The sequence below is a fragment of the Branchiostoma floridae genome, chromosome 9, assembly GCF_000003815.2.
Source record: "Branchiostoma floridae strain S238N-H82 chromosome 9, Bfl_VNyyK, whole genome shotgun sequence".
Taxonomy (NCBI): domain Eukaryota; kingdom Metazoa; phylum Chordata; class Leptocardii; order Amphioxiformes; family Branchiostomatidae; genus Branchiostoma; species Branchiostoma floridae.
The window spans coordinates 7,430,392-7,446,708 of NC_049987.1; the positions used below are offsets into that span (position 1 = coordinate 7,430,392).

At 41.9% G+C, this 16,317-nt stretch overlaps 1 protein-coding gene across 17 annotated transcripts in view; it reads left to right on the top strand.

Annotated features, from left to right (window-relative positions):
* LOC118423071 (synaptotagmin-like protein 4) overlaps window positions 1-16,317 on the top strand; it is a 103,400-nt gene that overhangs the window by 82,573 nt on the left and 4,510 nt on the right. For 13 of the 17 annotated variants that reach the window (XR_004831986.1, XM_035831020.1, XM_035831021.1 and 10 more), the window contains 11 exons: window positions 414-455; window positions 1,200-1,393; window positions 5,437-6,435; window positions 9,039-9,199; window positions 9,627-9,767; window positions 11,498-11,682; window positions 12,066-12,168; window positions 12,483-12,653; window positions 14,509-14,747; window positions 15,268-15,470; window positions 16,196-16,243. Coding sequence is in view for 16 of the 17 variants with exons in the window: in XM_035831020.1 (XP_035686913.1) it covers window positions 414-455; window positions 1,200-1,393; window positions 5,437-6,435; window positions 9,039-9,199; window positions 9,627-9,767; window positions 11,498-11,682; window positions 12,066-12,168; window positions 12,483-12,653; window positions 14,509-14,747; window positions 15,268-15,470; window positions 16,196-16,243 (2,486 nt within the window). In the remaining variant the exon portion in view is untranslated. Of the gene's footprint in view, window positions 1-267; window positions 298-413; window positions 456-1,199; window positions 1,394-5,436; window positions 6,436-9,038; window positions 9,200-9,626; window positions 9,768-11,497; window positions 11,683-12,065; window positions 12,169-12,482; window positions 12,654-14,508; window positions 14,748-15,267; window positions 15,471-16,195; window positions 16,244-16,317 lie in introns of all 17 variants that reach the window. The other 4 variants (XM_035831025.1, XM_035831033.1, XM_035831028.1 and 1 more) reach the window with 4 other exon arrangements.

Here is a 16,317-nt window from a genome sequence, read left to right on the forward strand (position 1 = left end):
AACTATAAAACTTAACACTTGGTTCTCGAGGTCCTGGACATTGTTACATTTACAATTACATGTAACCGTTACAGCTTCATGACTGCATCTTCGACTATAACAGATACATAATTATGAAACTTTACAATTGGCTCTCGAATTCCTAGACACTTACATCACTTTGAAACCATTACAAACATTATATGACATCACTAGAAATGTTTTTGTAATCAGTGTGCTAAGTGATGACTAACATAACCTTCTTGCCCCTGATCTTATGTCCGGCAGCCTATCATTGCTGGAAGTTCTAGATCAAATGTAAGTGCCCACTGCATCCCTGCCTGCCGGAAAAAAAATGGAAATTTTGGCACATTCAGTTTAATGTTTCAGTTTGCTGGCATGTCTAAAAAATGTATCGTTGATTCTATCGGCAGAGCTTGGCTAAATGCCCAAGAAGCCGGTCCAGTCCACACCACGTGAGCATGAGCACCACTAGATTTATTGTAGCTTTGGTGTGGTGTGGTGGGGCTACTAGTGGTGGTTTTATGTTTTATGTACCTGGCTGCATTGAATAACAGTTTTGTTCTATGAAGCAGCAAGTGCTTGGTTATACACATAAGGTATTTGCTGTACCTGCATTAAGCATGCTATGGGTAACACCAATGGCTGTGGCTTATTTGTGGAGAAATGTAATGGTTGAGCATTAAATTTTACTAAATTCTAATTGTGTGTGTGTGTGCGTGCATTCTACTAGAATTTGCTCCATTATTTTCATAAAAGAAGTGTCCTATAGTTTTTTTTGTTGTTCTAAGACCAATCTTATGTGGCTGGTAAACTGTATGGTATTAAGGTGCTTCTGAATCATTTGCATGTACATAGAGGGATAATGGTGATAGCACTATTTTGCACAACTCCCTTGTCAACCGGTCATTTCTATTTTTTTTTTCTTACATTATGAAGATATAAAATGTGCCTGTAACAAAACATAAAGCTATAGGATTTGTTTTATATACTACATGCTTAAACTGTAGCTATGTTTTTTGATTGAATTTTTCTACATGTTAAGCTTCCTGTAGCACCAAGAAATAGAATATATGGAATTTTGCATTGCTGCCATTTTATATTGCATATTCTTTGGAAGGATATTTCAAGTAGTTTTCTTCACTATGAGTGTATATCATATGTTTTGCAATAAGCCATTAATTGTCCCTGACTTGCAGCACTGATGTGCCCACCCCCACCACTGCCTCGGAGACAAACAGCCTACAGAACTTTGAAGACATCCCGGACAACAGGCCCTCGAACTGGAACGGCAGCGCCAACAGGGAAGACCTCCCGTTGAATGCTGGGAGAGGCGAGTACATCGATGACGGAAGGTCCAGCACCGGCCACGGTCCCACCCAACATCACAAAGGTTCACTTGTTGTGCTTGTGTTTCAGCTGTCTACAAAACTGACTGTTATAAGGGTGGTAACATCATAACATAATTCATTTCCACTGGTACTAACAACAAAGATTTGCTGTGTACTAACACGCCTTTATCCCCATTCACAGTAAGAACAGAAACGTAATTCACCAGTTGTTCACATGAAACAACCCTGGCTGGAAATATCTGTCTAGTTTGGTGTTTGTATTTGGGAAGGTTGCTGGTTTAAGGAAGTGGCAAGATGTGTGTATTTGGGCAGGAAACACACGTGGAGTTTCTTCATCAGTTTCTTAAGAAACTATTTTAGGATCACATGCACCTTGCAAGTCTCCTGCACTGATTGCACCTTGCACCAAAAAACGTACATATCAGAAGACAATTGGATAAGTTTCAGCCCAAATCATTTTATGAATGTAATGTTGAATAACCCGATGCTGCCGGTGAAGAGGGTACTGACATCTTTTAAGTTCGATGATCTAACATTTATATCCTAACCAAAGAAATTGTAGTGATATTCTTCGCAAGGGATGGTGTGATTTTTTCATGTTCAAGTGTGGTTTTTCTGCTGTCCTGTTTCATGCTCCTGAGATTAACATGTTTTGCCGGTTGGTGGTGTTGTTGTGGCCTGTCTGACATATGTTTTGTATTTGTTGTGTGATCTCTCCCACCAGAGGGCAGTTCTACCTCATCCGATAATTCAGAAACAGACGTAGAACAAGAGTTGTCCGACTTGCTGTCAGAGGGACAGTTACTAACACCCTCAATGCCTGCCTACCCCTTGGGTGGGGCTCACACTGATCCCAAGACTATCTCTCATGCACCTGGTCTTGATAATACAATTGCTGCTGAGTCTTTTGATCCTGTACACTTTCAGTCTCTTGATGACCAATGTAAGGCTGGTGGCTTGTCTTCTATGCCTGTAAGCCAAGCAGAGGTGAAGGATAAGCATAAGGGTGTGGAATCTCTGCCTTCCACTAATGCTAATGGGAGTTCTTCAGGTGGTGGTAGGCGGTCACCATCGCTAAGCACTCCTTACCCCTCTAGATCTGGCCGGTATCCTCGTCTACAAGACATGCGCTCAAAAATCCTGCCAGAAAGGCTGCCTGGGGCTTACGAAAAACCAGCCCCTTCACCCCGGATCAATCTCCAATTTGGTCTGCAAAAACTAGAGGAGCAAAAAGACATGGCATTGAAGAAAAAGGCATCTGAGAGACATAGCTATGCAGAATCTGCCGGCTCCGACCATAGCAACCTGGAGGTCGATGTTCCAAACATACCAGAAGGGGAAGGGGCCATCGTGTATCCAACAGTTAAGTCATCCAACCTGCTAGTTACACCCAAGATTAGGTTTTCATCATCAACATCTAAAAGTAGAAGTAAAAGTACTGGGAATATTGACCAACAAGTCAAAGAGGAGACAGACACGGTAAATGTGATGCGACCTGTAGCATCAAGCCCCGATGTTACAGCACTGGGTCTGAACAACAATGACAAAGTTGGACGTAATGTTGTCCAACAACCAGATAGCCCCATGAGCAACATTGAGAGAGAAGAGGAGATAGAAAATATTCCAGACAGGGGAAGAATTCCTGCTAAGAGAGAATACTACTCTCTGGTGTTTGACCAGGAGGAGGCAAGAGGTGCATCAAATGCAGCAGCGACTGCCAGAGATATGTGGGCAGACATTCCCAGAGGATCCGTCTCGGATGCAAGCTTGAGCACCATCCAGGAGGAGAGCGAGTTTGAGGATCCGTACGCCGCCTCCTGCAGCAGCCTGGACCTTCCCCAAGGCGACATCTTTGCAGATGAGTCCAAAGAGGAGGTGCGGCGCAAACCTTACGGTGCAAGGTTTGGCTTCAGGACTGTTGTTGAACCGGATCCTTGGGTGGATTCAGTGCCAAGGAGCAGAGATCCTGGTCAAATGCCAGGAGATATGAGGCCAAACCTGTCACAAAATGTAGAATCCTGTCGAAATGAAATCTCAGCTCCAGTTGATGAGCCAGTCTTCTCAAAAACAATGTTTCGGCCTTTGTACTGTGCACCTCCTTCAGATGTCTTGGTGAAAACAAACTCAAGTGCAAAGAAACTTTCGTCCTCAAGTCTGACCACAGAAAGTCCATCTGCAGTTGAAACCTCCACTGATGAATCCTATGAATTGTTGTCCTCAAAGGAGATGTCACCATTGAGCATTGAGTGTGCCGATGAAGATTTCAATGATAATGTTGCAGAAAAAACTGATTTTGAAGCAAAGACAAATTACATCCAACTGTTGCCTGGTGATTGTCAACATGTTGCAGAGTTAGTTGAAGAGGTAAATGAAACTAGATTTATTCACCACAAGGAAACCTATCCATCTAGCTTCAACAAAGTACATCCAGCTGACCAGGAAACAGCAAACAAAACTGATCCAGAAACTAGTACTGTGATAGACAAGATGAGGACTCCACATATTGAGCTAGAAACAACTCAAGTACAACTTGAAAATACATCCAAACCTGGGAAGAAAGAAACCTTGTGTCTTGTCAAGCAAAATACACCAATAGATATAGCTGCTGCCCAAGAATGTCATCAGAAGACTCTTGTAGAATGTGGTGCTGCAGATACATACATTCTGGCAAAACCTATTGAATCTCACACTGACACATTGGTGGAAGAAGAACTATTTGATGGTACTAGTAGAGTCATTGCTGGGAAGAAAAATGAAAGCTCTTGCTGTGCTGATAAAATGACTCCTTCATCAGTTGATGCAACTGATGAAGATGGTGGTGAGCAAATAAGGCCGGAAGAATCTGATAGCAATAAAACTAAAACCAGTATTCCAACCCTTTCTGTCAAATTGCACAATTCCTCTCTGATGGTGTCACAGTCACATGCCAATGAACTCACATCAATATCCTTCTTGAATGAAGGCTTCTTGGTAGGAGACAACACTTTTGTGGAGGAGCTAAGAGAGGAAAGAGCAAAAGGTAATCACATTGAAGAAGGCTCTGTTGAACTTTGTGTTACTGAAATTGTGCAACCTGACCAGAAAGATGCACCTAAGAGTGAAGAAACTCTGTTGGCTGTGAGGGACATTGAAGTTTTCTCTCCTGGACCAGGTGATGATGCTCTTCAGCAAGTGCTCTACCAAGATGATGCAAAAGTTAATATTGAGGAACCCTCCATGAACACATTGCCACAAGAAGTGCAAACTCCTGCAGTATTTGTGCAAGCAGTGAATGATTGTTCAGACTTAAAGGTAGAAAAACTGTGCTCTGTGACTGAAGCAGTGGACACTGAAAGTATAGCTTCAAAGGATATGGTTAAAAAACCTGACTTAAACTCTGATGATGAAGAGGCTAAGAAAGAAACTGGGCCAAATGAATTGTGCAGTGCAACACAGTTGGTAGAAGGCAACTATGTAGAGAAAAGTAGGTTTGTGTCTGTGAAAGAATCAGATTCAGATGTTGACATCAGTGCTTACCAAGTAGTTGTGGAGGAACGTGATTTAGAAAGCAGCACCGGGAGTGTCTATGTCAGCACTGAGAGTTACTTTGTTCAGACTCCGTCCTATGAAACTGCACCTGAGGAAGCTGTAGACTATGATTCAGTTATAGAACCGGTAGTGACCTGTGTTACCATAGCAGACAGCACTGCTGATGAGAAAGACAATTACACTGACAGCACTACTCCACAAACAGAAAAAAGAAGTTCACCAGTTCCTCGACCAGATAGCCCAGTGGTGTGTGTTGAAACCATTTTTCCATCCAGAAAGAGGCAGCCGGCCAAATCAGAAAGCGATCCAGTTACAAAGAAGAAGCGCTTTTCCCTCTCTAATCTCAGACATTCCTTCAAACGATCAGGAAAGGATACCGGCAGCCATGCTTCTCCAAACCTTCCCCCCAAACATAAACGGTCCAACTCTGCTCCCTCTTCTCTCCCTCTTGTGCCTCCTGCTCCCCTCGACCTCTCTAGCGCACTGTCCTCTGACACCGGTAGTAGTCCCCTGTGTACCCCTGTGTTTGAGAGATTTTTCCTTTCACTTGGTACAGGAATGGAAGGTGATGGGGGAAGCTACAGGGACCCACAGCACTCAGGGACAGAGTCTTCCACGCCGTACAGGGTGAAGGCAGAGAAAGACCAGCGCAACCGCTACAGGGTTAAGTCGACGCACGAGCCGGACCAGTACGCCTCCCCGGCTAAGAAAACTGGCCGGGGAGCGGCTGTGGGTAAACACTACGGCAGGTACCCTAGTAGCACGAGTGGCTCTGACCTTGTCGAAGTGACTCCGCTCTCAAAATCCCAGATGGCTGACTCGCCACACTACTTTGCTGGAAACGGCCACCGCCGTTCATTGGAAGAGATGGCCCTGGCATCCGAATCTGAGGAGGAAGATCCTTATGCAGCAGATATTCCATCGCCACAGAAAGGTCCTGTCAAAAAACTGCTGCACGTTGATGCAGACATAATGTCAGAATCTGAAGTAGACGATCCGTACGCAGCAGAGAGCCCAAACCCCATCACTCCGAGAGACAAGGGTATTTCCCTCGACACGAGTGCTTGGTCTGATACACCAGAGGCCTTGTCTCCTGAGAGCACGTACATGAGTCGATCCTTCCAGTCTGAAACCGAGAGTAACGCCAGCAGGCGCAGCAGAACACCGAAAGGTGCTCGTAAGCAAGTATTTCGCCGACTGATGTCAAGAACGCCGTCTGGCAGGCTAAAAGACAGCCCTGCTCTGCTAGAAGCTTACACCAAACTCACTCAGTCTCAGGGTCGCTGTAAGTCTTTTAGTGGCTTGTCTGACTGGTCCTTTGACTCCTACCCTGCTTCAGAGGTGGGGGCAGCTTCTGAACCTGGAGGCCGTTTTTATCATTCTTCTCGTTCTACCCTGACTTCGTCCCGTGAAGCTGTCCGTCAATCCCGCACTCGCTCCTTGGACCGTGCGCAAGCTATGAGGCACGGAGTTTCCCCTCCCATCTCCCCTACTAACACTCGCCAGTACAGAACAGCGTCCGAGGAAGAGCTGGGCCGCCCGACTCTATACGCAGGTACACTTGTACATGTACAACAGTTGGTGTGTGGTTGGTTCAAGGTTCGTGGTTGGAGGAGAGGCAAAAGTTGAATCGGGATGACCCTCACAATCAAATGTCTTCCATGAGTTAAGTTTGCTGAACTTAAGTTTTCTCATAGTAGTAAGCTAATTTCCTAATTTGGTGGTGGTTACTATAGTAACTGATTCTTTAAGTCTTGTTTCATTTTGTTCTTCATTATACATGTAAAAGGCATCCCCTTTGACTTTTGTTCTCCATCATTTTCAAAATGTTTGCTTTATTTCATATTGTTACTGTTTTGTATGATTCATAATTTTGCATGATCATGTTTCTTTTCCAACTGATTTACCTATGAGTATTTTACTTGGCATGTCTTGTTTTGAGATATGATGTGTTTTATGTTAAGGATTTTATCATTATACCTGACTTGTGTGCTACACGGCTTCCCGTGCTGTTTATGAATCCTTGCCATTTGTATTGCTGAGATGTCTGTCAGCAGGGCTTTTTAAGATTCTTGATGCAGTCTTTCATGACTCCTGTCTTTGCTACAACAGCCTCACATGTCCAGGAACAAAGATTTTTCTGTCCTCTGTTTGTAACTCTGTACGTGCCATGTGGGCTCAACTATGTGTTGTGAACTTGGTCAGGGAAAGCTTTTCTCTCATTTCCTCTTTAAAATGTCAATTTGTCTTCAGGGTGAAGATTTCCAGAGGAACTCCATGTTATTCCCTATCTTTATTCCTCATCAATGTAACACCTTCCTTGGTCTTCCCTATATCTTAAGTCTGTCTTTCATGAAGCGGCTGATATTAATGTGGTGATTATTTAAAGTACTGCACATTCCTATAGATTATCCCAAACAGTATGTCACATACTCATGAGTCATGTAGGCTGACCAAGAGTCTCATAAACCAGACCTAAGGCATCAGGTGGACTAGTACAGTAGGTGGCCAAGCTTGAGTGTGATCACACACAGGCACTCTCAGTGAGGTCACAGTGACTGACATTTGACAGTAAGCAGATTCAGACTGTAATCCATGAAACCTGCAATTATGCCCGGATGGTCTGCTTATCCAAAAAGTAGTTGCTTATCCAAAAAGTAGTGACTCAAGCAACTGGATATGGTTTTGGAAACTGGATATGGTTTTGGAAACTGGATATGGTTTTGGAAACTGGATATGGTTTTGGTCTGCGTATCATATTGTTATTATTATCTGGCCTTTCCTTACTTACGTCTATGGGATTGTTACGAATTAACAAAGAGGGAGGAGCAAAAGTCTTTAGCTTTTATGTGTATTCTATTTATCCTGAATCCGATAACGTTTGTTTCCTTGAGTTTCATGTGTTCACAACTTATGCCCTAGATGCTTTAATTTTTCTGAACTCAACAAAATACTCTTTGAGTGTTCTCTGGAAAGTGAACATATTCACACCTTCTGTCCATGCTTACTTTGTTATGAAGACTGTAAAGCCCTAGGCCGTACAAATCTGATGTCCTGTTAACAGGTGGTCTGGTTGGAAAATGTATGATTCAGCAAAGTGTCAAAAGTTGTTCTAACACATAGTGTGGCTTCCCCTTAATGATATACCCACTAGACTGGTTGGGCAGTTGTTTGGGCATGAAAGGGGCTTTAGTCATCAATTAACTAGACAAAAGTTCATCCTTCACAGCCTTAGGCATTACATGCACAGCCCCTACCGTGGGAAAAGTTTTTAAAGTGGCTTGTTTAGATTGTTGAGTCCTTGCAGGTGTAGATAACGTTTACTTCCATGAAAAAAATGTTTGTGTGTCTGTCTGTGTGTCTGTGTTTCCGGATTTATATGGCCAGCCTAACTTACGAACCCGGGTTAAATTGTAATATACAATGTATTTATATTAGGTTGATTGTAGGTTTCGGAAAGATGAGGGTTAAGGTCCATTATGGCCCTCCTGACAGCTGTCCTTGCTTGTCTTTCTTCATGTTGGCATTACGTACAATGTTGTCTTACTTGATGATAGGTTAGGGCTTCTTTAAAATGTCAAAAGAAATTGATAAGGGAAAAATGACATTTTGTAGGTAGACATCTGAGGGTTGATCAATAAGTTCTCGGCCTCTGATCCAGAAACAACTCAAATTTTGGGGCTGAATTTTGGTAGTCAAAATTTGAATTGTGGACTTTGTGTCTGGGTGAGGCCATAAACTTGTTGATCACCTTCTATCCATGTTATCCTTTGTTCTCTTTACTACTGTGTTTTGTGTTTCAAGTATCTATAAATCCTAATCATTGTTAGCTGTCCAGTGATGTGCTCACAAAGTTTCTGAAACAGTGACCCCTTTATTCAGCGCTCTCTGAGTGAGAACAATCTACCCAGTATCCAACAGAGATAATTGACTGTTGATTTGTGTGAGGCCAAAAATTTGTTGATCACCCTCGAACCATGTTACCTTTATTCTCTTTACTACAGTTACTATGTTTCATGTGTCTGTAAATCCTAATCATTTTGCTCACAAAGTTTCTGAAACAGTGATCCCTTTATTCAGCGCTCTCTGAGTGAGAACAATCTACTCAGTCTATCTCCAACAGAGGTAATGACTGTTGATTTGTGTCCCCTGGAGCAGATGAGCCGGACAGAAGAGCAATCAACGCCACGCTGCCCCAGGGTACCCGTGCAGAGGTGGACGTGCATCATCACAATGAGGACAGAGCGAGCAGGGCACGCGGGACCCCGCCTGCCAAGAATAGGTCCGTCCCTACTGTCGCTGTGGAGGACAGCAAGGAGGTATGTGGGAGGGATCACTACCCATTATTTCATTTTCAATTTCATCTACCTAGGGACCACATGTCACCACTTCAATGGTCTCCAATGTGCCCTGCAAGCATACATAAACAAAACATAGTATGATTACCCAGCATATCTGTGTATGTAAAACTAAAGGTGGAAACTAACATACTAAGTACAATGATAACAAAAGTAGATCAATGTAATACAGTAAAATGATATACATGAAACAATCAAATTAGATATAAACAAATGATGTAAATGATGTAAACAATTGAGTTTTGTTGATGCTCCTACTGTCCATAACACAGATAAACAGATGACCTGATATTTATTCCTTCAAAAACCTTGAAATTCAAACCACATGCATTTCAATGCAGTCCTGTTCCTTTCTGCATTGTTGTTGATGCACCTACTGTCCTTACAGATCACCCGGTATCCGTCATCTCGCAACCTTGAGGAGTTTGAGGATGAGGACATTGATGCGTACGTCAGACAGTATGGCAGTGGGAGTGAGAAGAGTGCCAGCGGCAGTCAGAGAGGCAGTTCTCTGGGTGCCTCCATGTCTGTAAGTCTGGACATCAATACTTACACGCAGGGCTCTAGCCATCCTTTGACAGAATTTTGCTGCTGGGGACGGACATAAGTTTTGCCCACTCTATGATGGACAATAATTGTCAGATGCCATTGAACCAAGCAGTCTACAAGCAAAATTTGCCCCTCAAAATGCAGGAAATAGCATTTCAGAGGGTCTAGATTTCAAAATATTTCCAGGGCAACATGCTCTCGAACCCCCCTAGGATTGATGCACCCTCGACGCTCAGCAGGATTTCCAAATTCAAAATCCATATTAAAAATCCAGGGGACGGGAAAAAAATTTAGGCTGGCTAGAATGCTGCTTTAATGTTAACTTCAATTGTTCACTGACCCTCCCTGTAATACCCTCAGTCCGGTGTACTCTCCGTCAGTAAGACTCGAGAATGTATCACCATCCTTGCAACACCAGAGCTATCAGATATGTTTTTAGAGAATGCATGTTTGTTAAGTCAGCCCTCTCAAAGATTCTGTCTGTTCATTTCAAAAGTCCATGGAGTGGAAAGAGTGCAGTGATTGAAAAGAAACAAGGGAGTGTTTGATGTCCCCCTGGTGTTGAAATGCTAAATTAGATGGTAATTGTGTGTATTTTGACCAACCAAGAGTTTGGTCATGTAGAAATTGTAGATGGACTTATACATAAACATGTGGCACTGTACCAAGTCCCTTCAGTAGACACTACACTTTATGCTAGGGTCACATTCCCAAACCAGGACCCAGCCAGGCTGTTTGCTGGAACAAAAAAAGGAAAGTGTACGTAAAGATGTATACACAAATTATCCTCATTAGTAATTTTCTTTTTAATTTTGTGTTTTTTTGTTGCCTTCATATCATACTTTTTCCTTCCTGCCAACAGCCCAGGTACCAGTTTGGAAGTGTGACATCAGTGGAATCAGAAAAGGAATGTCTAGATACCTTATTGTTGTTGGCATTTAGTTAGGTAAAAGGTGGTTACCCTGTGGCACTGTACCATGGGTTACTTATCTGCCTAACTTGTGCACTGGAGAAAAATTATACAGTCTGGTAACGTCTTCACTACATACGGTATAATTCAGGATGTGTAAATACCCATGATTCATTCAATTAGGCACATTCGGCTCGATCTGTTCCGAGCAAAACCAATACTTACCATGTAAGTGGTCCTAATTTTAGAAAGAGAAACTGAATTTTCTAAATATCACATGATACGTCCTGAAGTGTTAATGTCAAATGTGTTGGACAAAAACACAGTAAGTTGGACCAATCAATTGGCTGAATACCAAATGCATTACTGGGAAAGATGTAATGGTAGTTCACCTTTATCCACATGGTAACCTATATCCGTTGTCTTTAAAAATGAGGTGCTGTGTATTTAGGGATATCTAGTCAATGGGCTTGGTTTCAAACTATTATATTTTCATAGCATTCCAGTCTGAAACAGCCATCTGTCGACTTGATATCCCTAAATACTCTGATTTTATATACAACAGGTAAAGGTTACTCCGCGGATCAAGGTGAACTAGCGTTATATAAAAATCACATGACATTCATCAAATGATTTTTCCAGATTATTTTTACAGGAACAGACATCCTGAGTTGCACAGTTTTTCAGTATATTGGCAAGAGGCCAGATTTGTAATGGATTGAGAAGAAGAAAGACACACACACACAAATCCTTTGGCTTATGATATTCACATGTGTGCGTTCATGCTGATTATGCTGTAGGGAAGCAGAGAGAGTATCATGAGCTATTACAGTGACGCAGGAGATGGTTACTATGGTAACATTGACATCACCGGAGACATCCTATTATCACTGGACTACAACTTCAAGAACATGGTGCTGGCTGTCAACATTAAGAAGTGCCGGGATTTGGCTGTCGCTGATGACAAGAAAAAGAAATCTGACCCGTGAGTTTTATGTCTATCCTATATTATATTTATTTAACTTCATCACAGTGTGAGAGGAAGGGCAGGAGTATAAATGCCATCACAATTTGCCCTTCCAAACACATGTAGACAATAGAAAATGCAGCTTATAGTACAGAATCAGTACAAATGATTGAATATGGCAATAATTTTATAGCTATAATTCTTTCTTTCTCCCTCTCTCTCTCTCTCTCCCTCTCTCTCTCTCTCTCTCTCTCTCTCTCTCTCCACTTCTTATTCCAACATCATGTCTCTGTAAACTATATCTAGTTGCAAATGGAAGCCTTTCTGAAGGTGAAAAGGTCCATGAACACTGTTTTTTTTTAAACTAAATACACAAATTGTATTTTATGTTTGCCCCACAGCTATGTGAAGACATATCTGCTGCCTGACAAGACCAAGAGTGGCAAGAGGAAAACCAAAGTCAGGAAGCACACCATCAAACCCACTTATGATGAGGTTCTAAAGGTAAGGATTGGAATAGCATGTTCTCATTCTTTGGTTGAAAATGGAGTGTTTGCAATGGTTTTTAGATTGTAATTGAAACATGTAAGGGGGTAGGTAGACAGAACAAATATTTTCACAGTGATCTACAAAAATTTGACATTTACATTAGAATCATTATTTTGGTTCTTCTGGTTTCTAGTATTCCATCAGTCCCAGTGAGCTGGAGACTCTAACGCTGTTTGCTGTGAAATAGTTACTGCAAAAACCCCTAACATTAAACCACCACAAAAATTACAGGTAAAGTAAAGTCATTATTCTGGTTGTCTCCTTTCCAGTATTCCATCAGTCCCAGTGAGCTGGAGACTCGGACGCTGTGGGCGTCGGTGTGGCACAACGACATGTTCGGGCGGAACACGTTCCTGGGAGAGGTCCACCTGCCGCTGGACAACTGGGACTGGGACGACCGGCAGGCGCGCTGGTACCAGCTGCAGCAACCTGTAGTACCGGTCAGTTCCAACAGATGGGCTAAATTCTGTTTGGTTTTGCTATGGGGAGAAAATGGAGTAAGGGTGTAGGTGGGCAGAACACAGACCACAATTTCTTCTGTGGGGTCTTAATTTCACAATGAAGGGGTCACTGCAAAAGCTGCAAACATAAAATCACTGCCAACAACTTTTCCCTTTTTACAGTAATGGCTGTGCACATATTTTCTTCAGTAACTAAACATACATTTCCACTTTCCATGAATATCATGAGAGCATTCTCTTTATCTTCCCTTTTGTGCGATAAGTGCAGTCTTGAATGTACTGTACAACTGAGAATTGATATTTCCTGTTCTACATTTTGGAAGTCTTTTCATTGCTGTTTTCTTCTGAAAGGTATTAGGTTCCTTTGTTTTGAAATATGAATTTCTGTATATATACGGAAGATCTGCTCATTGGCATTTCAAATACATGACCGCACATATCCTGCCTCTGTCTGCTGTTTTCTTCACTCACTTTCTCTCTCCTGCATCACATATTTTCTTCCATTTCTCCTCTTCTGTCTGTGCCATTCTGTCTTTCACTGCACTATGTCTGTCTCCTTCACCACCTTCTGGGCCTTCAGTCATGATCAGTGAGGGAGGAAGGCTCAGAATATTCCATTCTCTTATGAGGGGAGGTGAACCATGGCTTCAGGCAACTTGATGTAAGACATAGATCCTAGAACAATGTATGTTGCAGCCTTACATTGTATATTCTTTATATGAGGAATAACACCCTCCACATACTGCAAACCTAATAGCTTTATAGCTTTTTTTCTATGTAGTTTGGGTAGTCTATGAGCAGCTTTTCATTGGTGAGCAATCAATCTTTTATCCAAAGCAATAGACCAATCCTGACCAATCCATCACAATTAGCAGTTCAACCAATGATATTTATGATAGCGGGGCAATTAGCCATTAGACCAATGAAATCTATATCTGTCAGATTCATATCATCACTTTGCATTTCTACATTTTGATGGTGGGATCTGTCTATTGCCTATTGTACTATGGACAGCACACTGTTTCTGACAGGCTAGTGTTTCCCATTACCAACAATTCAGCACCATGGACAGCACATTTGAAAATGTTGCCTGTTCTCAACCAGGCTTTAAAGCCTTGTCTCCTGACAAGCATTTTGTTTTAACCACACCTGTCTTTCAATATTTGATTGTTTGATATTTATAGTCATATTTTATTAACTTCTACACTTTTACATTGATTTTAGTATGATATCAAGTCTGACATCAATTCAGCCAGCTGGCTGCGATTGTTGGACTTTGAGAGTATGTCTTTTCAATAAAACCCTTCATCATCATTACTGTGATGATATAATGTAATATGTCCATATTACATCATTTCTACTTATCCAATAGAATTGAAAACTCGGCCAATACATTTATTAGAATTTAATATATGGTAGAATTTGTCTAGTTTACAGTTCTTATCCCCGTAGCCTTTTGAACTTTTTCATGGTAGGAGAAAGAACCTACATTATTTTTAAGATTCAGTGCAGCTAGTAACGCTAGCTCACCTTTATCCGCGGGGCAACCTATATCCGTTGTCTTTTAATTAAAGCAAGGTAATAGTATTTAGGGCTATCAAGTCAACGTCCGGTAGTTTCATAGTATATTACTATGAAAATATGTCAATTTCCACCAGCATCCATCAGGGACACAGCTCTAAATACCCTTTTATTGAATACAACGGATATAGGTTACCCCGCCAATAAAGGTGAACTAGCGTTAAAATTTTACAATGTAGATAGTATGTATAACTAAATAAGTGTAAGGAGGCTTGAGGATTTAAAAACTTAGATAAAGCTTGTTCTCCCCCAGGCTGGTCCGAAGTCCACCTTCCAGCAGTACAAGGGAGACCTGGTCATCTCCATGAAGTACGTCCCGTCCTACAAACTGCTCGGAGGGGGTAGCGACACCTCCCGGAAGGGCAGGCGGAAGGGCAGTCCTGACCGATCGTCAGGGGAGGCAGGGATGGGAGAGCTGCACGTCTTTGTCAAGGAGGCTCGCAATCTGATGGCAGTGCGCGCAAATGGGTCGTCTGATCCATTTGTTAAGGGGTGAGCATTGATGGTGTATTTGTCTTCCAGTTACCTCAAGCTAGTTTTGTTGACAGTATTTTGGATTCTCTGCAGGATAGTTACTGGGGATCCATTATACAGGCTTCATTGTCTGTAACATATTTGATATTGTACAGTTTGTGGAACACTATTGATATCTACATATTTTTGCCACATTATAAACTGACCAAAACTCCTACTACAACAATGATGTAAACATAGTGGCTATAATCCTAGCCTTTCCTAGACCTGTGCCTCGAGTCCCTGCACTGCATAGATGAAAGCAATTTAAACAACATCTTAATTGGTGATGATAGTTTTCATTGACATAGTACATAGTATATGCTTGGAATTCTGACCAAACCTCTTGAATTGGTTTCTTTCCACAATGTAGTCAGCAAATCTTCAGGAAAGACGCTACAGCCACATAGCTCCCGTTCAGTGAATGTGTATGGTTGGCTTGGGGTTCTCCACTACTATTTACCTTCCTTACTCACTGTAAAACTTGATGACTCCACAGCTACTTGCTGCCAGACAAGAGCAAACAGAGTAAGCAGAAGACGCCGTACATCAAGCGGAACTGCAACCCGACGTGGAACCACACGTTTGTGTACAAGGCTGTGAACCCAGAGGAGCTGGAGCAGCGGTGTCTGGAGCTGACTGTCTGGGACTACGACAGGATGACGAGTAACGACTTCCTGGGAGGAGTCAGACTCAGTCTGGGTAAGGAGAAACCATGTTATCTCCAACAGTAATTACAGGAGCAATGTCATCTTTGACAGTACTATAATCATAATTCCAGGAACAATGTCATCTTTGACAGTACAGTAGTTATAATTCTAGAAACCACGTTGTCTCTAACAGTGCTGTCATCATAATCCAGGAGCAGATTCGTTTTCTGAAATTTTCTGCGCCAGAAGGTCTGTTGAAGTAGGCAAATTATCAAGTTCTATAATGCTCAGTAAACTTTCTGACTGTTGTGTATTCTTCTTCAGTTGTAAACTTTGTTATGACCAAGGAGCTTTTATCACTGATAAAAGCTCCTTGTTATGACTGATACTATATAACAATGATGAATAATGTTTTCTAAAAGTTTATCAAAGTCTTTTTCATTCTATCAGGGCTGTCTCCAGCTTTAAATTTTTTTGTCCCACTCATTGTCTGGGAGCCAATATTGTTGATTTTCGTTGTGAAATCTGTTGTTAAAAGCTTATGAGAAGATAGTTTCATCAGTTTCTTGTCATAAAGTTCAGAATTTTTGGACAGATGGAGCAAAAGTTTTTTTATGTCTCAGCTGCAAATTTCCACCCCAGAATGGGTCCTGAAGACAACCCTGCACTTATCAAAGCGGTCTTTTATGTGTGTGTTGTCCTTGCAGTAGGATTTCTCTGTGTCTTCTTCTCATCATCTGTTCTCTAACCCTTCTTTGTGCATACTTGTGCTGTTAGGAAGAGTCCATGCCAAGACTCTGGTCAATTTGAATACTAGTTTGGAAGGTCTGTACAACTGTTCTCCACCTCCGTAACTACTTCTTACTCACTAAATCTCTAAACATGGATCTGGAATGCTT